At 38.8% G+C, this 22,021-nt stretch overlaps 1 protein-coding gene across 1 annotated transcript in view; it reads right to left on the bottom strand.

Annotated features, from left to right (window-relative positions):
* Positions 1-2,774: 2,774 nt before the first annotated feature.
* Positions 2,775-22,021, bottom strand: part of rps6ka2 (ribosomal protein S6 kinase, polypeptide 2) — a 97,992-nt gene continuing 78,745 nt past the window's right edge. The window contains exons 12-22 of the mRNA XM_034188657.1: positions 19,406-19,508; positions 19,076-19,221; positions 18,690-18,812; positions 16,876-16,965; positions 16,479-16,637; positions 15,866-16,027; positions 12,689-12,765; positions 12,009-12,126; positions 8,847-8,903; positions 5,207-5,287; positions 2,775-3,031 (exon numbers count right to left, since the gene is read on the bottom strand). Coding sequence (XP_034044548.1) covers positions 2,846-3,031; positions 5,207-5,287; positions 8,847-8,903; positions 12,009-12,126; positions 12,689-12,765; positions 15,866-16,027; positions 16,479-16,637; positions 16,876-16,965; positions 18,690-18,812; positions 19,076-19,221; positions 19,406-19,508 — 1,302 coding nt within the window. The 3' untranslated portion in view covers positions 2,775-2,845. The remainder of the gene's footprint in view (positions 3,032-5,206; positions 5,288-8,846; positions 8,904-12,008; positions 12,127-12,688; positions 12,766-15,865; positions 16,028-16,478; positions 16,638-16,875; positions 16,966-18,689; positions 18,813-19,075; positions 19,222-19,405; positions 19,509-22,021) is intronic.

Raw genomic sequence — 22,021 nt, 5'->3', positions numbered from 1 at the left:
TGTAGTAGTAAGTCCTGTATAAGCCCTGAGTCCCACTGGTGTCTTCTTATCCCCAGATTCTGTAGCACAAAGCGAATAACAATCACAACTCATCCTAGACAGGACTCCTGTTCAGTGCAGGCTACTTCCCCAGCCAAGACCAGAATCCATTTACAGCTGGGTGGACTGAGACAACAAAAATTGTCTTGTCCAAGGACAAAGACAGATCGTGTGACTGGAGACAGAACCTAGGTCTACATATTGGCCAAACTCCATATCCTGCTAACCTATCACTTTTCCTGAAAATAACTGCTAATGATTTTGAACTATTTGCTAACACATATCACTGCACTTCAGTATTTATGTTTGCATAAAGGATCTTGCTTCAGTCATGATGCAGTCATTCATTCATTGAACTTGTTAACAATTAACATACACACTAAAAAAAAAAAAAAAAACCTGACTCATTGGATTGGATTTCCATCTTACATTTGTAAACTGGGCTTTCACAAGCTGGAAACCTCAACCTTCAGTACAACTGAAGCTAAATTTACAGTACAGCAGTTATTTTTGGTAAGTATTTTGCTACACTCAAAACAAACAAACAAAAAGACTCACTGGATGAACTCAATTTAATTATGATCAGGATTTCCATCTAATAAATATATGTAGCCCCAACTCAAAACAAATCCATGCAAGATAACGTAATTTAATTTAGTTAGGACTACATATACTTATTACACTCAAAAAAATGACTCATTGGATGAACTCAATTCAATTATGAGCAGGATTTCCATCTAATAAATATATGTAACCCAAACTCAAAAAACCCCATCCATGCGAGATAATTTAATTTAGTTGGGACTACATATATGTATTAGATAGAAATCCAATTCAATGAGTCTGTTTTTGAGTGATATCAAACATATTGTCAAATATTTACACCACCCCTCTCATTCTGTTTAGTTTTGACTAGTTACCTGAGGCTGTAGGATGTTCAGATTGATTTTGTGAATTTTCATGTCTCTGTGTAAACATAGCTGGTGACCCCTGAAGATACACAACAGGTTTTGGTCTTAAATATTTTTCCCATCTGAGGGTGCAGAGCAGTGCATGATCATAAACTAAAATTTATATCACACTTGTAGATCCAACTGAATATTTTCCCAGAAAATGACAAAAACAAAATTTAACTTAAACTTATGGTGATCTAATGCAGAAGAGAAGTTATTTGGTACGTTGGGAGTAATTACCAAAGTTACAATGAAACCAGTTAAAAAAAACTGCTTTAGGGCAAAATTGCACCTAGTAAATCAAAAGCAAAAGCTGTCTGATTGTATTAGTGTATATATATATATATATATATAGAGAGAGAGAGAGAGAGAGAGAGAGAGAGAGAGAGAGAGTAGTGTTCAGAATAATAGTAGTAGTAGTGCTATGTGACTAAAAAGAGCACTAAAAATAGCACTACTATTATTCTGAACACTACTGTATGCGTGTGTTTAAACTGATTTGATTTGTAGCTCCAGGTAAGTATTTCATGAAGAAATAATGTACATAATTAATCGTGTTATTCACAATTTGTTTCCCATGATCAAACAGACACAAATACTCTCTGGAAACTGTGGTCACTTTCAAGAGGACTGCAAACTTGGAAAACCCAAGTTGGGAATATCTGAGTTCTGAAAATGAAAACTCTGAAAACAATATGACTGCCCACACGAAGATGTTTTCACTTTGTTGTTGTCTTTACAAGGAAACATATAAATGAGTTATTCTAACTGCGTGCTGTCAGCCAGGAAGATGGAAAATTTCTCAAATGGATGTATTTCTATTTGTTGTCTCAAATATTGCAGAAGCCTTTGCAAAAACTGTAACACTGGCAACGTCACTAATATACTGTATAAAGAATCTAAACATATCACATACATGATTGTGGTTGTTCTAAAGTGCAGTTAGATAAATCAGAGCAAAAAAAAAAAACCCAAAACAAAACAAACAAAAAAAAAAACCACTTACTTTGAAAAGTTACTTTATACAGTTACTTCATTAGCAGCTTTATGCAGTTAGTTTATTTGGAGTTGCCGACAACTTTCAACTAATAAGTAATGTAACTAATAAGATAACTAGTAATCTAACTTGGTTACTCTTAAGATTGAGTAATCAGCAAAGTAACTAATCAACAAAGTAACAGTTACTTTTCAGAGTACTCAATCTTAAAACTAACCAAATTAGATTACTAGTTATTTTACTAGTTACATTCAGCAGCTGCCGACAAGTTGTCCGCAGCTACTAATGACGTAACTGTATAAAGTAACTCATAAAGTAACCTTTCAAAGTTACTGTGGCAACATTGCTAATAGTCCCCCCCCAAAACCAATCACAATCAAATAAAACATTCAAACTTATCTTTTGCTTGAGATTCTCCCCTTCAGGGGTAGAAATTCTAGATTGTTTTTAGACAGTGCAAATTTAGATCATATTGACAATGTCATATTAGGAATCCTTTATTTAAATGCTAATGAATAAAACTAGAGTGATGCCAAACAAAATTCTTTTTATGGCTTAAATCTTAAAAAAAAGGAACCCCAGAGGCTGTACAACTTTAAGATACGAGCGCACAAATCAGGACACACTTCAGCTAGCAAGCACAGCTAACGTTTAGATTAGCTATACCAGCACTGTTTGAGCATATACCATACCATTATCAATAAAAAAGTGTCTGTACTGGTGTAGCTCTTGTTCTTTGTTGGGATTTAGTTGATGTGTTACATTCACTTTATAGACCTATATGCATTTTGTCACAAGGTGCTTTAACGTGCTTTCCAAATACCTCTTGTATGTGGGCACAGGGGTAATATTTCAGTTATTTTGATTGATGTTTAGAGACTGCTGATGGAAGCTGGTTCTTTTCTTTGGATTCTGAATGAGCTTTGGGACTTTGTAGTTTTTTCATCCCTCTCCTCTGAGCCAGGCTGGAGGACTGAACAGGTTCAAGGACTGGACCAGGAGCACAGCGCCTCAGAGCAGAGTAGGTGGCGGACAGCGCTCCCTGGTGGCACACAAAGAGACTGCTTGTTAGTGCATGAACTCTTCAATTCTGTCAGGCAGACACCGCCATCTGCTGGACACACATGACTATGAATTATCCATCCATCCATTTTATACACCCGCTTACTATGAAGTACCTTGTCGTGTAATGCGTAGTACACAGTATGCAAGTATAATAAAATATACTGCAGCAGCTCAAGCTCACTTCAAGTTCAACACCACACATATGTACGACAGAGACAGAAGGAAGAAGTGTGTGCTGAAGTGGCCCTGCAAAATCCTTCTGCAGGGCTTATGATTGTGTTATTTGGGTTTCAGAACAGAACATTTTATTGCCTTTTGAGGGTGCAGGTCTAGAGTTTTCCAAAGTCTAGGTATAGTGTGAAGTTTTATTAACTGCTTTTAAATATTAACTTAGGACATCTGTTATTGAGTTAATTAATCAGAATCAGAATCAAATTTATTGCCAAGTAAGTTCTCACATACAAGGAATTTGATCTGGTGCCATTGGTGCATAAACAACAATAAAAGAAAAATACTTCTGTAAGAAGTAAGGTGCATAAACAACAGTAAAAAGAAAAGGAAAAAAAATACTTCTACGAGAAGTGAAGGAGTCAAATCGACAAATGGGCAAAGCTAAGTTTACTCTCAAATAGATAATAGTGGAATGGGGCTGTGCAGGCGTGCAGATGAACAGTACAGGGATGATCAGGCTGTACGTTATGGGAGTGGGGGGGCAGGGTAAATGGGGGTCTCTGGCATCATTTATAAGTCTGGTTGTGGACAGAAAGAAGCTGTTTTTGTGTCTTGAGGTTTTAGTCCTGATGGACCTCAGCCATCTGCCAGAGGGGAGGGTAGCAATAACTTTGTAAGACAACTGTTGAGAATTCTACCAGTTAGCCTGACGAGCCATGTCAATATTACTGTTCACATTCATTTATTTTCTGTAGGAGCTGCTAATTGTTTGTTTTTCAATCAGAAAATAAAAAGATCAACTTGGCAATAATCCAGTCTTGCCTTTGCACTGTCTTAGAAAGTAGCGACAGAGGCTGAATTCTAGAGATAGACCAATAATCGGTTCGGCCGATATTAGCTGTGTATCAGCCATGCCGATTGTGACCGCAGGACCTTTGTGGCCGGGACGGCGGTGGGATAGAACCCAGATGGCTTGCACTAAAGACCATTCCTCTACCAGGTCAGCCAAAGGGGAAATCCCCGTTAGCCAAGCTAGCGAGAACGTCTTTTCAATCAGGACCTGGGATCTTCATCCCGCTACATATCTCCCCACCATTTCTGACTTTGTCCCGAAGTCACAGGTGCATTTAAGCATGTTCTGTGACTACCCACATCCTGCTCGTGACGCCAGATTGTGACTGCAGGACCTTTGTGTCTGGGACGGCGGTGGGATCGAACCCAGACAGCTCGCACTAAAGACCATTCCTCTACCAGATCAGCCAAAGGGGAATTCCCCGTTAGCCAAGCTAGCGGGAACGTCTTTTCAATCAGGACCCGGGACCTTCATCCCGCTACACAATTATCGGCATTGGCTGATAATTGGCAGGGGCCAATAATCACCCCTGGCCAATTATCGGCTGAGCTGATCTATCCCTACTGAGTACCCAGAGGGATTACACTATGTAACACAATTTTTGTTCCTGGCTTCTAAGTGTTATATTTCAACTGCTTATGTCTAAAGTCTATGGAAAAATTACTACATTCAGCACAAACTTTGATTTTATTTTTTTAACGTTCTAGAAAGTTCTAAAAGAATCTTGAAATTTCTAGATAATTCTGGAAACTTCTAGAAAATTCTGGACAGTTCTAGCAGTTAAAGAATATTCTAGAAGACTACTCAGTAGTAGTGAAGGCGAATCGAGAATATACTTGAAAACAGACAAATTTCAAAATATCATTGTCCTGATCACAGAAGCAAAGTTTCTGTGGAATAACAGCTATTTTCTATTTATTTAAGGCATAACAGGTTAGGAAAACACACTGTGTACCCAGGAACAAAACAAAATAAAAAATTTGTTACGTAGTGTTATCAGCCGATGCAGCTTATTGGCCCAGCCATTTATTGGTCTGTTACTACTGAATTCCCTCCCAGGTGGTTATAGTGCCAAATGTATGCTGAGTTGTGCACACGTATACATGTGTTTTTGCACACAGGTCTCACCTTCACAGTGGCAACATCTTGGCGGGTTAGAACACTCTCAGATAGTTGGTTTCTTGCCACAATCCAGGGGTGACGGAGAACCTGTACACAGTGGGAAAAGTCACTTTATAATGTATTCTTTAGATAACGACTGTCAAATGTGACATGCAAACAGAAGCTTTAATTTTCTGAATTTTTTACTAAATTACCCCGTTCTTCCATCAGAGGACCTGGAGCTCTCCACTCCAAATTCTGCCTGAAGTGGGGTTGGGCCAATGCACGATAATAATACAATAACATGCTTTTGGAGGGTGGTATGCATTTTCAAGAGGCTCGATGTCCATGCCCAGTCGCCCAAAATGACAGCTATTCGCCCGAGTTGGACGAGGGCGAATAGCTGTCATTGCGGGTGACGGGATGGACGGAGGGACTCAGAAAAATGCATACCGCACGACAACAGCATGTTATTTGCATTATTATCACTTTTTACTGAGATACACAACACGTAACGCGTACATAAAAAGTTGGCTCACTTGACTTCTGCCTTTGTCGCCTGGCGCGCGCTGCTGTTGAAATTCGGCAGTGTGTCCTCATCACGCTGGCTGCTTTAGCTGCTGTTCATTGTCGTACTATCTATGAGAAAATCATCCGGAATATCCATACTGGGACCAAAACACACTTCTCGCCTTTTCATCTTTCCCTCTGTGGACAGTTTGTTTTTTGTTTTTTCCCTCTGCGGACAGTTCTTGGGCTGCGCGCTATGACGTCATTTGTTTATGCACAGCGGGCCGGTATAGCCAGATACCGTCGACGTAAATCTATGATACCGGCCTAGCAACGCCCCGGTAAAGTGATAATAATGGCCAATATCATGTACATCAGAATGCCAATATGTCTAATTTCATCACAAATAACAAATAAATCACAAATAACTCACCTGATTGTCCATTTTTTTGTCGTTTTATCATTCATGAAATGTATTTCATGTAATTTAATTTAATTTCAGGTGGGTGTTGCACTGGACCCTCCGATGGGCAAATAGGCTATATCAACAAGACAAACATTTCTGTGCAGCCTGCAGCACAGGTCAGAATATTACTATTTATGAAATTGGTGTCTGAATTTTTATTCCTATTTTTATTTTTTAAAGAAAATATTATTTGCTAGTTTGCATGCATATGATGGGACAAACGTGAGATTGAGGTGAGAGACTTGCTGTAACACTGTATATGACACACTGCATTTTGAATCAAACAATTATTTTTTGTCATTCATTTACACCTTACGTGTTGACACTGTGGTTAAAACCACTTTTCTGCTGTTGGTGCCTAAGATTTCGACAGCATTTCAGTACAGTTTAGCTCATTCTGTCTATTTCAAACTCCTTAAAGGTAAGATAGACAGATTTTTTTTCAGCTAAAAACAAACAAACAAACAAAACAACAAACAAACAAAATTGCCAAAGCAAAGTAGCTGCATGCTCACAATGCTTCCACTAGACTACACTATCCATAATTAAATGTAACAGCACTTTCAGCAGTCAAAAGTTCATTTTTAATTAAAAATAATGATGGAAAGATGGAAGAAGATTAGTGAAGAAAACTATTGCTTTAAACTATGCTTCACCCTACCCCCTTTTCGGACATGTTGGGTACACAGTAGGAACTTTTTTGTTGTTGTCTTTACTGATCTATCTTGTAATTGTTGTTGTATCAAATGTTCGAAATAAACAGTTTTCATTCATTCATTGCTACATCCAAGACAACTCTTAGGAGTTGTAGACTTACGTGTCTATGATTGGAGAAACTGTGCATAGTGCAGCTTTTGTCTGTCGCATCAGCTTCATGGTGGGGTGGAGCAGAAGATTTTCTTAAAAAGATGTCAAGTTTCATCTACAGTTTGCCAGAAGGGTCATTCCATCTGAAATCACCCAGTTTTGAAAAAAATTCCCAGGTCACCCCTCAGCTTTATTCTGTCAATTTTTTATGTTAATCACATTCCAAAATAAGGGTGAAATGCCAAATGTTAGCCCTGTATCTTTAAAACATTTGAAGTCACAGCCTTTGGAAATTTTTGTGAATTTTTCACATATCATGAAAACGGTGTTTTCTACCAATAGTGCAGCAGATAACTGAAACAATCCTTCACTTGGTGATGCAAGCATCAGATCTGACATGAATGTTCTTCATAAATCAGTGTTTGAGGAAAAAGTGCTGACCACTTGAAAATCCAATATGGCGGCCAGGTAGGAGTCAATGAAGAATTGCACAGGGGTCAAAATCTAATAATGCTCCAATCATATTGAAAGCTATACCACATTATGTGTCTGGTCACAAAGATTGCAAAAAGGTATAGTTTGGATGATCTATGACTGAATGTTCTGGAGTTATGGGATAAAACCAGCAAGAATAGTGACAAAGGTCAATTTCAGTTTGTACAGGAGTCAAAAGTTAAAGTTGCCCCAATTTTGGTAAAATGTGGTGCAAATTATTGGTTGAACTAATAGGATTAATAAATTGAATAGTTTTGACTGTGCTGAATGCTTGGTCTGCAAAGTAAATGTCAATGTCGACGTCCATTGGATTCTATGGCATGTGACAGATGTTACCCTGTAACGTGACAACTGAGCATGACACATGGTGCAAACTATTCCTTTTTAAAACCCTGTTAACTCAACCAATAATTTGCATCACATTTTACAAAAATTGATGCAACTTTATCTTTTGACCCCTATACAAACTGAAACTGACCATTGTCACCATTCTTGCTGTTTTTACCCCATAACTCCATAACAGTCAGACATAGATAGTCCAAACTATACCTTTTTGGAATATTTATGATCAGACAAATATGTGTTATACTTTTCAATATGATTGGAGCATTTTTAGATTTTGACCCCTGTGTAATTCTTCACTGACCCCTACCTGGCCGCCATATTGGATTTTCAAGTGGTCAGCACTTTTTTCTCAAACACTGATTTATAAAGAACTTTGATGCTTGCATCACCAAGTGAACAATTCTGGCCAGAAATCATACTTATCTGCTTCACTACAACTTTGCACATTAATAATGAGCTCCCTGTATGCTGCCTCACAGCTTTTAAACTGCTTATGCAGACACTACGTTTTGGTGTAGAGTTGGGAAATTGTCAGTTTTGGTGTAATTAGTGTGATTTGCCTTCCACAAAGGCTTCAAAATGGTAGAAAACCCGAAATTGTACATGTTGTTTGTATCTTTGATTAGTTCTAGATATCAATGTTCACAAAACTTCCAAAGGCTGTAACTTCAAATGTTTGCAAGATACAGACAAAACTTCCAAAGGCTGTAACTTCAATGTTTGCAAGATACAGACCTAATATTGGCATTTCAGCATAACATTGTAATAGGAATAATATATCAAACTGACAGAACAGAACTGAGGGGTGACCTGGGAGCCTCTGGGTGACTTCAGATGGAATGGCCCAGAAGACAGATCAGACATGTGAGTCTGGATTTCATTAGTTTTCTTGTGTGAAAAATCCTGCTCTGAGCCACTCCACCATAAAGCTGTGGTGCCAAATCTCTGGTGGTGCAGAAACAAAAGTTACATGATGATATTTCTACAATCACAGCCACAGCAACTTAGAATTCCTTCAGAGATGCCATGGGTAGTAAATAGTACCTGCGGGGCAGTCAGGCGCTGGTGAGGGTCCACGTGGAGCATCTTGGTCACAATATCCTGTAAAATATTGACATGTGTTTTTAGGTCTAGCCATCCATATAAAGGTACCTGTTGTTGTTGTTTTTTTTTGACATCCAAATCTAAAAAGTCAGTCTTTTTCTTCCAAAAATCTTAGAAGTTATAATCTTTAACTAGCACGTTGCCCGTGGGGATCCCCGGATTCTAGATTGGGTAGTGTTTATAAAATAGGTAGCTAACATTTTGATTTTAACTGAAAATGCAGGAATTGAATGAGAAAGATTTGTGAATAATTTTATTTATTATTTGGCACATTTAGTTAATGTCATGTTTTGCAACTGGAAAGGTTGCGATATTTCCTTTATTCAGATTTTTTCTGGTTACCAGAGACTGATTAATGGTGATATCAACGTCCATTATTCACTGTTGTTAGCTGAAATCCCTAATTTTCCCAAAATATTAGTCCTATCAACTTTCCGTTGTTGCGGCGTTCATCCTTGATCCAAAATACATAAGCATAGAAAACAATAAATGTCAGCTCTCCACAGTTTCTCTGTGATCAAAGTTACACACACATGTACACAGAGGCCACTTCTCTTTTAATATATAGATGCGAAATCTCTGTAATAAAACATAAAATAAACAAAAAACTCAAAATAATGGACTGTGTAAGTACTTGCACCATTTACTATAACAAAAATAGATGGAAATATTTCCAAGCCCATCTGTATACCTTAGAATTCAGTAAAATTAATTAGAAAGAAGGGTCTTTTAAAAACCTTTTTTCTATGTTGAACCTGTAATTGACAACAGTGAACCATATTATTCTCTGTTGCTTTTTTTAGTCCCATCGCCCACAGGATTCAGTCTTATCAAGCTAATTTTTTAACGCCATTAAAAACTACTGACTATTCAGCTCTGATATTTTGGGTTCTGATATAAGAATAAGAATGAACTTTATTAATCCTGACAGAAATTGTATTGCCAGAGTGACGAAACGGTAAACATTTTTTTTTTTTTTACAGTGAAAACAATGAGTACAACATGTTTATGCAAAATGTCTGAGACACTTGCACAAGATATTGACAGTACTGCATGTAGCTCTGAGTAACTGAAAACTCTGATCATCATGTATTCATCCTGCAGAAGGAGGAGGAGTTATACAGTCTGAATGGCACAGGTAGGAAGGACCTCCTGTGGCATTTTGTGTTGCACCTCAGTGGCCTCAGTCTTTGGCTGAAGGTGCTCTGACAGGACATCAGTGTTGCATGCAGGAGGTGGGAGATGTCACAGATGGTGAGCAGTTTTCTCAACATCCTTCTCTCTGACACCTCCATTACAGACTTCAGCTCCACCCCAGGACAGAGCCAGCTCTCCTGATGAGCTTGTTGAGTTTGTTCATGTCAGCTGCCTTCAACCTGCCTGAGTGATAAAACAAATGCAACATATTTCTGCAGACATTGAAAGATCTGAGCCTCCTGAGGAAGTACAGTTGGCTCTGATCTTTCTTATACACAGCATCTGTGTTAACAGTCCAGTCCAGTTTGTTGTCTATGTGAACAGCCAGGTACTTGTAGAAGTCCACAATGTGCGCCTCAGTTCCATTCATGGTAACTGGGTTCGGATGGGTCTTTAATCTTCTGAAGTCCACCACCAGCTCCTTCGTCTTTGATACGTTGAGCTGCAGGTGGTTGAGTCCACACCACTCCACAAACATGTCCACAACACTCCTGTACTCAGCCTCCTGGTCCCTGCCGATGCAGCCCACAATGGCAGAGTTGTCTGAAAATTTCTGCAGCTGGCAGGACTGTGACCAGAACCTGAAGTCTAAGTTGTAGAGTGTGAACAGAAAGGGAGACAGGACCATTCCCTGTGGTACCCCCATGCTGCTCCTGATGCCTCACATACTGTGGGTGGCCTGTGAGGTAGTTGGTTATCCAGGCCACCAGTGGAGCCTCCACCTTCATGTCACATAGCTTATCACTGAGCAAGTCAGGCCAGATGGTGTTGAATGCACTTGAGAAGTCAAAGAACATGACTCTCACAGTGCTGCCTGACTCCTCCAGGTGAGAATAAGCTCTGTTCAGTATGAAGATGATGGCATCCTCCACTCCTCTGTTGGGCTGGTACTGCAGGGGGTCCAGTGACGATTCAACAACTGTGCGGAGGTGCCTTAGGATGAGCCTCTCAAGTGATGTCATTACATGTTATGTTAGGGTCACAGGTCTGTAGTCATTAAGTGTGTTGGGGTTCTTCTTCTTGGGCACAGGAACCAGACACTCAGGAACAACCATCTGGCTCAGGCTTAAGTTGAAGATGTGTTGGAAACTCACACACAGCTGGAAAGCACATCCCTTCAGCACTCTGGGGCTGAGGAGAGAACCAGCGCTGATATTTTCAGTTCCGGTAGATACAGGAGAGGACCAGCTCTGATATTTTAGGTTTGGGTAGTTACAGGAGAGGACCAGCAATGATATTTTGAGTTCTAGTAGATACAGGGGAGGAATAGCACTAATATTTGTGGGTTTTGATTGATACAGGAGAGGACCAGCACTGATATGTTTGGGTTCTGGTAGATACAGGAGAGGACCAGCACTGATATTTTGAGTTCTGGTAAATACAGGAGAGGACCAGCACTGATATTTTGGGTTCTGGTAGATACAGGAGAGGACCACCTCTGATATTCTGAGATCTGACAGATACAGGAGAGGACCACCTCTGATATTCTGAGATCTGACAGATACAGGAGAGGACCAGCACTGATATTTTGGGTTCTCCTAGCTAAAGAAAGGACCAGTAAACCTCTAATCTTGGGCCACCTCTTAACATGCATAACACAATAATGACAGGAGTGTCAAGTGGCTTATAAATCCATGACAAGGTTCTGGTGGCCTCTGAAGGCTTCTCTTGCTTGTTTTTTATTTTGTATAAAACTCCGATAAATGTATTTATGTGGTGCCAAGTCATAACTTAAGTCACCTCAAAGTGCACAGCCCTTACACATGCCTTGCTAATTGCAGTGAATATGAACAAAATTGCCCAGGAGTGCTCACACATTTCTGTTGAATGAATGATCCATCAATCCATTAATCCACCCACTCACTTACTCATCCATCCATCCATCAAAAAATGCAAAAGTTGTACCTTAGCAGTGTCAGACACCAGGTCCCAATTTCCTCCTGTAATAAGGACCTTCCCACTGGCAATTTGTGCAAGAATTTCCTCTGCTGTGTCCTTTGGACTGCTGGCAAATGGGCAGAAGCTGGTTGAAAAGAACTTAATGTCAGTACTCACAACCAGAGGACACTGGACTTCACAGAGCCATTAGAGATCTGTACATGGTGCAAAGCTATTTAAATTTTAAAGCATTTTTGGCACCAGTTCTGCCCACGACTGTTGATACTATGTTTCTCTTTCTTTCAGCAGATGAGCCCTGACATGTTTTAGGATGACCTAGGACAGAACACAACTTCTTGTATATTTGGATGTTATCCTTAAGGAATTTAACACTTTGGGGCTGAAGGATGATCAGCCAGGTGACGCCTACTGCAGGTGTTGAATGTTGATGTGTCCACTGAAGTAGGTTCAGAGTCTCATCACAGATCAATGTTAGCAAGGTAAATTGTGTAAAGGGGCATGCATTTGCTTCCAGAGGATTTATTTTGACATTTTCAGTACTCATACATTGTTTGAGTCTTGGATGCTGTTAAAGATCGATTCTGTTAAGACCATAATAGGGAAAAAACAAAAAAAAAAAAAAACAAACAAAAAACAAACAGATGACCAATATGGTGCTTTTGAAAAAAATTAAGCTTCAGACTGACCCAGCTATCATGGTGTACAGCAAGATGCCCAGACTCCAGATATCACAGGCTGCATCATAGCCTTGCTTCTTCAGAACCTACAGACAGAAATGAAGAGATTAACAGAGATGTTACATTTGTACAGAATGTAACCTTTGCTGAGTTAGTTTCACATAATTATATAGATTCAAGGAGGTTATGATTTTCCCTTCTATCTATACACACATACACAGTAAATGTACTAAGCATGTTTATTTTTATTTATTTGGATCCCCATTAGCTGCATCTATTCTTCCTGGGGTCAACACAAATCTACAAACACAATAAAGAAAAATCAAAAATGCATTCAAAAATATATAAAATGAGAAATAATAAAAAAGGGAAAAAGAAAAAAACATAAAACAATCAAGTTCCAATCAAATTAATTTTCACATCTCATCGATTCATATATACAAAAAGCCTATCTATAAATGATCAAAATTAGACCCAGATTGCTTATTATGTCCACAAATGTCATTTCAGAAGTACCTTAAGCGAACATTCATTTGAAATGAGTTTGATGCATTCCAGTAATGAATTCCATTCCTTCATACCACTAAATATGACAGTGTTCTTTATGGCATTAGTCCTGGCTACAGGTAGCATAAAGTTTCCCACCAAAACATATGTGGTTATGTATGCATGTTTTTCTGAACTGAAAGAAAAATTCCTAAAGAAAATACATGGCAACTTAGTGACAATAATCTTTCTGGTAAAAATAATCACTGAATATAAAAGTCTATCTTTAACTAACATCCAGTTTTAATTTTTATGCACTGTAATAATATTTGTCCTATAACTGCAGTTGAGTGCTATACGAGCAGCTTTATTTTGAATACTCTGTAATTGATTTATCATTTCCCCAGATGCATTTGACCAAACTGTTGGGCAGTAATCCAGGTATATGAATAATAATGCTTTAATAGCATAATTCAAAGATTAACAACTTAAAAACCTTGCATGTCTTCTCATAATCGATAAACCCCTGGCCATTTTTACAGACCCATCATTTATATGTTTTTTCCATGATAATTTCAAGTCTACCATTACAACCAGAAGCTTAGTCTCATGTACTTTATTCTCATATTATTAATTTTAATGTTTAATATGGGATTTTTCATAATAATACGACTGGAACCAATAATCATGCCGTTAGTCTTTACTGTGTTTAACACTAGCTTATTGGACATTACCCAGTCAACTACCTTGTGCAATTCCATATTTAAAACAGCTTCCAAGTCATCAGCCCAGTCTCACATTTTTTTTTTTGTTTTGTTTTGTTTTTTTGTGCTCCCGTGACGAAATTACTCAAATTTTCGTGACGGGTTTTTTAAACTCACTATTCCTAACCTTACTCCTACCCCTGACCCTAACCTTAACGATAACCTAATTTTACTCCTTCCCCCCACCCTAACCATAACCACCCCCGACCCCCTTGCGTCACTTTTAATTTTGTGCAGCCATCACGGAATGAATTACAGTGAATTCGTGCTGCTGTAACAAAAATTAGGCACTTTTCATCACAATATCACGAACCAAAAGATTAATGTATATTTCGTGCTGCTGAATCACGACTTGCTGTGAGACTGGGTTGAAGTCATTGTGTGAGCGTGCTGATGTATAAATGGTTGAATCATCTGCATACAACCCCAATTCCAATGAAGTTTGGACATTGTGTAAAATGTAAATAAAAACTGAGGACACTAATTGTTGAAGCTTTGTAGGTGGAATTCTTTCCCATTCTTGCTTGATGTACGACTTCAGTTGTTCAACAGTCGGGGGTCTCCGTTGTCGCATTTTGTGCTTCATAATGCGCCACACATTTTCAATGGGTGACAGGTCTAGACTGCAGGCAGGCCAGTCTAGTACCTGCACTCTTTTACTATGAAGCCACACTGTTGTAACACGTGCAGAATGTGGCTTGGCATTGTCTTGCTGAAATAAGCAGGGACGTCCCTGAAAAAGACGTTGCTTGGATGGCAGCATGGGTTGCTCCAAAACCTGGATGTACCATTCAGCATTGATGGTGCCATCACAGATGTGTAAGTTGCCCATGCCATGGGCACTAACACACCCCATACCATCACAGATGCTGGTGCTTTTGAACTTTGTGCTGGTAACAATCTGGATGGTCTTTTTTCTCTTTTGTCCAGAGGACACAACATCCATGATTTCCAAAAACAATTTGAAATGTGGACTCATCAGACCACAGCACACTTTTCCACTTTGCGTCTGTCCATTTCAAATGAGCTCAGGCCCAGAGAAGGTGGCGGCATTTCTGGATGTTGTTGATGTATGGCTTTTGCTTTGCACGATAGAGTTTTAACTTGCACTTGTAGATGTAGCGACGAACTGTGTTAACTGACAATGGTTTTCTGAAGTGTTCCTGAGTCCACGCGGTAAGATCCTTTACACAATGATGTCGGTTTTTAATGCAGTGCCGCTTGAGGGATTGAAGGTCACAGGCATTCAGTGTTGGTTTACGGCCTTACCGCTTACGTGTAGGAAGTTCTCCAGATTTCTGAATCTTCTGATTGTATTATGGACTGTAGATAATGGAATCCCTAAATTCCTTGCAGTTGAATGATGAGAAACATTGTTCTTAAACTGTTGGACTATTTTTTCATGCAGTTGTTCACAAAGTGGTGATCCTCGCCCCATCTTTGCTTGTGAATGGCTGAGACTTTTGGGGATGCTCCTTTTATACCCAATCATGACACTTACAATTAGTGTCCTCAGTTTCGCACTGCTGCTCGCACTGTGTTCCCACATGGACAAAACCGTTGCAACGTGATTTATTTTTTTTTCTTTACAGCAGCAGTGCAATGTGGTTTCACATCATGCAGCTGCTGGCACTATGTCCCCGCATACACAAACAGTTGCATCAGCATCATGCACGCCTGCCCGTGGGCATGATGTTTTGTGGTGCGCACATATGAGCTGTTCCGACAGGAGTTGCCCCGAGTTGTACATATTCGCATAATGTGTGAAAGGGCCCTAATGCAGAAGACAAACCGTTCTTGATGTTAGGCTATAATTTGACATGTTAAAACTACACAAAATCTAAACATGCAGTAGGTAACTTGGGAGTGTAGGGTGTGTAGGATAGTGCAGTATGCGTGATGCCTTGTTGGGGTAATACTGCTAATTTCCACATACCTCAGGAGCCATGAAAGTTGCTGTGTAACAGGGGGTCATCAGTAAACCATTCTCAGCTCTTAATTGTTTGGCAAAACCAAAATCACAGATCCTGATGCATTCTGAGAGACCAGTGTCATCTGAATACCGAATGTTACAGGGTTTTAGGTCCCGATGCACAACCTAAAAAAGAAGAAAGATGCAGAGGTACGTGTCAACACTGAATTCTTTTCAAAAGAATTGCAAAAACTGATGATGATGTGTGCAGGTAAGCAGCGTGTATAAGGCACATATGAGTGTTGCATTCTTGATACAGTGTCAGACAGCGTGCTGACTTTAGACCAGGAGTTTGCTGGTCTAGGTGCAAATGCTTCCTGGTAATGGGTAATATCAACATGCCAACTCTGTGCATGACCATGCCTCATTTTTAGAGAATGCTGTGCACCAGTCTAACATGTAGGTCTCATAGTGGTAACTATATCACGCATTACACTTTATTTGACAGAGGGAAGGGCATAACTACCATAGATTCAAATTGCTGTTGAATCTTCAAAACATAATATTTTCCAAAATACAAGCTCAGTAACTTTTTTTTAAAGATGTTTTTATGCTTTTGCCTGAGCATCCGTCTTACCCCCTGTGAGTGTAAATATTCCACAGTCTTGGTTAGGGTGCAGAGGATGTCTGATGCATCTTTTTCTGTAAAATTTGGCACTGTCAGAACTCTGTCCAGTAGCTCTTCTCCTCTCAGTAGATCCTGAACCAGGAACACACACTGCCCGTCATCAAACACCTGATGGTAGAACACATGAACCACACGGACATCATTTAAAATGTGAATTAAAATGGTCTTACTGGAGGAAAATTCAGTTTTGGCAAATTTTAAATTTTATTTTGCTTGCATTTTGTACCAGACAGCAATGCAGAGTACCACTTTTATTTAGTATGTTTAAAAGATTTTTGAAAATACTTTGTGATTATTAACATTTATGGAACCATGTGTGAGGACTAGGTGGGTGTGTTCAACCTACATCCTTCAGGTTGATAATATTCGGGTGCTGTCCATATCGTAGCAGAATCTCCACCTCTTCTGATGGATCTTTCCTCGCTCTGTCTATAATCTGCCACAAACAGAATACATTTAGGTCCATGAGTATTTGGACAATGACACATTTTGTATAACACCACAATGGAGCTGAAATTAAACAATGAATATGTGCATGTAATATGGACTTTAAGCTTTAATTTAATCATTTTTAACAGAAAAAAAATCACATTGACCATTTAGTACAGTGACCAAGGGAGGCTACAACACTTCCATATTAAGAGAACACTAGCCAATGCAAAATAAACTAGAGCACCATGCTCATAGAGCGCAAACCTCCACCAACACTATTTTCCAATAACACAAATTTTTACCTTGGAAAAAATTTTCAAGGTCAAACGCCTGTTAATGGGTGATTCTTTAACTACGGGCACTATTGGCCTTGTAAATGTAATTTCCACCACACCATTGCCTTACAATATAAAGCGCCTTGGGGCAACTGTTTGTTGTGATTTGGCGCTATATACATGTGCTCTGATGTCATATATCTGATATCTCCATTGACACTACCCAAACAATCTTTCATACAAACTGTTTAGGGACATTACAGTGTTGTGGTGGAAATTACGGCAATAGTGTGGGACAACTACATTTTGTTTAAAAAAATCACAACAGTTGTATGACACTGAATACCCCAATTATGTTTTGATTATTTTACTGATATTTTATTCAGAGATATTTTAAAACATTAGAAAAAATGTTTCTTTACCATTCATTTTTATCATTGAAGATCAAAAGTCTGGGTGTGGGACAAGCACAAAACGGTAATATTTGCATATAATGATGCTGAAAAAAAGGTGAAAATGTCATCATACACTACTAGAACAAATTTCTTAACACACTTTCATTGTAAAGATAACTATAAAAGTGTGAAATTTCCCCTTTTTTCTGTTTTTCATACAATATGATCAAAGGACATAATAAGTGCCCATAGTCTAAGAATCACCCTAAAAGTGTCTTTTTAGCAGCTAAATTAGATGTGCTCAAATGTGAGGAGTATGTATTTACTATATGCACTTGAATCAAAGCTTTTTTTGTGGTGGTGTCAGATTTTTTTGGTTTCTCAATTCTTTTTCACATAACATTGGTTATCTCTGCTATGCACAATTTGACATTGCTTTTTGGCACTTGGTTTTTAACTGATAACTGGAAAATAGACAGGCAAAAATTTGGAACCTCCATCCAGTTTTGGTGGTGTAGGTGAATCCACAACAGGAAAAAAGAGAGTGATTGAGGCACTTTTGATTGAGTTATAATGCAAAATGTTCACCAAATGGGCTTTTCAATATTATACCAAATTCAAATGTCCACAAAATCCACCATCTGGATCAGATCCAGATCAGACTTTGTGAAGTGATAGTGAGTGCCAGTCTGCACCTCACTTTCAAATATGAGAGTGATTGGGGCACGTTTGATTAAGATATAGAGATGAAGATATAATGTAAAATCAACATTAAATGGGGGTTTCAATATCCGCAAAATCTGTAATCCTGATCAGATCTGGATCAAACCTTGTCAGTTAATACGCCTACATAAAGCTGTCAAACAGGAAAGAAATTTTATCTTTTTAAACAGAGTTATGATTTTTGAGTGCCACGTATAGAACTAAACATATTGACCGCTTAATTTACTGGCATCTTTGGGTGTCTTTTATTCCTAAACTCCTCTTCCAGTTTGGCTGACTGTGTGATAGGTGCTTGAGAAATTAAAAACAATGTGGTTGATACATTGTGTAAGTACCTTCACTGAATATTCCACAGCAGTGATTCTGTGCAAACATCGTCTGCAGGCAGATCCTGCTGTTTGTCCAACTTCTTCCTTCAGCTCATAAACATCACTAAAGGGCACATCACTATGGAGACGCTGTGGGCAGCACACAGACAGACATGTGCTCACTTATGCACTATGTTCATTATGTTTCATGGATCGCAGTAGAGCTGGGTGTGGTGCACGATTCTGACAGTCACATTTGGAAAGGTCAGCATCATCAGACAACCACTCACTTATTCAGTCTGCTTCAATCACTCAAACTGTGATCAACTCAGTGATTTAATTAAACAATAAGTGACTGAACGAGTCAGTGTATTATAGCTGGACATGAGTGTGTGTCCCTTAATGCGACGTACCTGTGCTATGGGATTCACGTTGTTCACCTCCGGATGGGAAGGTGTTACCATAGCAACACTGGGCTCCTGATTTTGATTTGTTGCAACAAAGCTGAAACCACGAAACAACTGGTGTGTATTTGCACTCGGAGGAATGCCGGGAGAATCTGGATATGCAAAAAAACAGAATATTTAGGAATTATCTGTACGGAAGCAGGATTGGGTTGGCTGTTTTGGAATGTCTTCAAATATAATATCCAATGGACACGTTTCATTTATTAAGAGAACACATGGTTTTGTTTTAATGACAGCTGCAGTTAATATGTGAGTGTGTGAGTTTGTTACACTTACCGGTGGGTGTTCTGGATGTGAACTCTGGGTCAAAGTGGAAAGTATCTTCAGGTCTGCCAACCGTTGGTTTAAATGGAGGTCTCACCTCCTTCCTGTACAACTTCTACAGGAAACAACAATCTGTGAGCACTGATGGTTTCAGCAGTCCAAAAATCATCTCACATAAAGAAATGTTTGCTTTCTTTCTGGTAAATTCATATTTTTTTAAAGTTACTGAAAGCACAGTGATATACAATTTATGGCCACAGCAGTTTGATGAGATGCTCATGTGCTACACATTTTCATCCCACATGTCCCACCACACTGTTCCCACAGTGGTTCAGTGGTGAATATATAGGCCTAAAGTTGGTAGAGAGACCTGTATAGGACCTTGGACTCTGTATCCAAAATACTTGTATGATTGTTCAGTGTTTTTTTTTTCCCCTCCAGGCTTTCAAAAAGGAATGGAAGCACATCTACAATGCAGTGAGTGAACAGAGATCCCCTGCAGATTATAAATATGATAACTCAAAAACAATAAATGTCATCCTCTTGTATTTCACCAAATTAAAAGGGCACATAAAGAGGTTGTTTTAATGTCTACAACTTGCTTTGGTTTTCCCACAGAAAAGGACAGCGATGGTCACCGCAATTGTTATTTTTTAAGTCTTTTGCATTATGCAGACTAATCAATGAGTATTTCTCCTCCTCCTCCTCATAATCATCATAATAAAACTTAGAATCAAACCCACAGACCTATTCAAATCCACTTTCTACATTTACATCTACATCAGTTTTGAGACATCTATGTTATTTGTTTGCAATGTCTTGCTTGCTGTCAAAAGTTGTTCTACAGTGTCTACAGTTTGAAATAAGTACAGCTATTTAAAACACACTGCATGGATTTTCCCCACGTGTGGTATGAACATAAACCACCATGAGGTGCCATTGCCATAGAGTTGTAATTTCAATACACTGAACAGCCTCCTACTGAGAAACCAGTTATAATTCTTTATTTGTGAGTGGCATTGTTAATGTTCATATAATTTGCTTTGCGCTTAACAGCTTTGTGTGATGCACTTCCAGTGACGAGATGAGGACGGCGTCCCAGATCTTTACGGAGCGAGTGAAGTTACAAAGAGAATGTGATGGATGACTGCAGAATCAGCCAGAATGGGAACAGGAGGTAATAAACTAAATGAATGGAATTAAATGCCTGGAATTATAACACCAGGTGCAATTAAACACTTAACATCCTCACATATGCTGGCTTTGGTCCTGTGACACAGCACAGTCACTGCGAATCAATACAAATATATTGTTTAGTCAGTGAGTGTGACAGCATGATGGAGGGTTCAACGCCTCGGCTCACTGACAGGCCTAAAGATCATCATCAGCTTTGTCTGTCACAATGGCCACATCAAAACATGTCAGAGGTTTTAGACAAGACAAGTCAATTATTTCTGGAGAGTACAGTAATTTTAACTAATGGGACACTTTTGAAAATACATATTACAGTATGTAGAGTCCGGTCTATATTTGGACAGTGACCGTTGCCTCTGTACACCACCACAAGAGAGATGAAACGCAAAGATGAACATGTGCTTGTCATTAAATCTCTCTATAAAGATAGACCATAAGCCAGGATTTTTGAAACTGTGAACCAATTGAACCAGTGTTTCAAAACCATCTACTGTTTTAAAAGACATCACAAAAAGTGAAGCAATTGCTTCAGACAATGATTTCTGTTACAAAATTCGCAAACCAGCATTTGAACCAATTTCTTCATGATCCACTGTTTCAAAAAGGTTCAAAAAGAAAATAATAATAATTCAGGTTGTTTATTCCCCCCCCCCCCAAAGGATCAAAACAGAAAATGAAGCAATTGTATCACAAAACAATTCATTTTTAGAAAATCTTTGAAACAGTAAATGGCAGGGGTGTCCAAGTTTGGTCTTCGAGATCTACCTTCCTGACACTCTTAGTTGTCTCCCTGCTCCAACACACCTGAATCCAATGAAAGGGTCATTAAAAGCATGCTAACAAGTCTTTCATTGGATTCAGGTGTGTTGGAAAAGGGAGACAACTAAGAGTGTCAGGAAGGTAGATCTCGAGGACCGAAATTGGGCACCCCTGGTCAATGGAATAGCTGCAGAAAATGATTCATCATTCCAACAATCAAGAACAAGAAAAATAAATTCTTTCCAAAACCCGTTAACAGTTTAAAAACATTTGAAACACTACAATGAAGTGTGGCGGTGATGAAACATCGAGCAATCTGTTACACATGCAAAAGAACCTCACTGCACAAAGAAAAATGTTGACATGAAACGGCTCAGTTTAGAAATTGATGACACATGCCATGAAAGCTTTGAATTTCCCTGTGACAGAACACAAAGGTCCATGAAATGTTTAATCACCTCAACTACATCACATAACAACCCCAACCCTAATAATACTTATCGTTACTGAAGTGTCTCATCCATTTAAAATTAAACTCCAACAACCTGTAACACATAACACGTATTTGACTAAAATTGTCTCCCCATCTGTAACAGTGTTAGGAGTAGAGTTTGTTTTGTTTCTTTTATGACAACAGATGTTGCACAATATGACCCCATGGGATTTCTTTCTGGG

Source organism: Thalassophryne amazonica, chromosome 2, assembly GCF_902500255.1.
Source record: "Thalassophryne amazonica chromosome 2, fThaAma1.1, whole genome shotgun sequence".
Classification (NCBI taxonomy): Eukaryota; Metazoa; Chordata; class Actinopteri; order Batrachoidiformes; family Batrachoididae; genus Thalassophryne; species Thalassophryne amazonica.
Note: the sequence above shows the minus strand (reverse complement) of the source record. Positions and strands in the feature narration are given on the sequence as shown.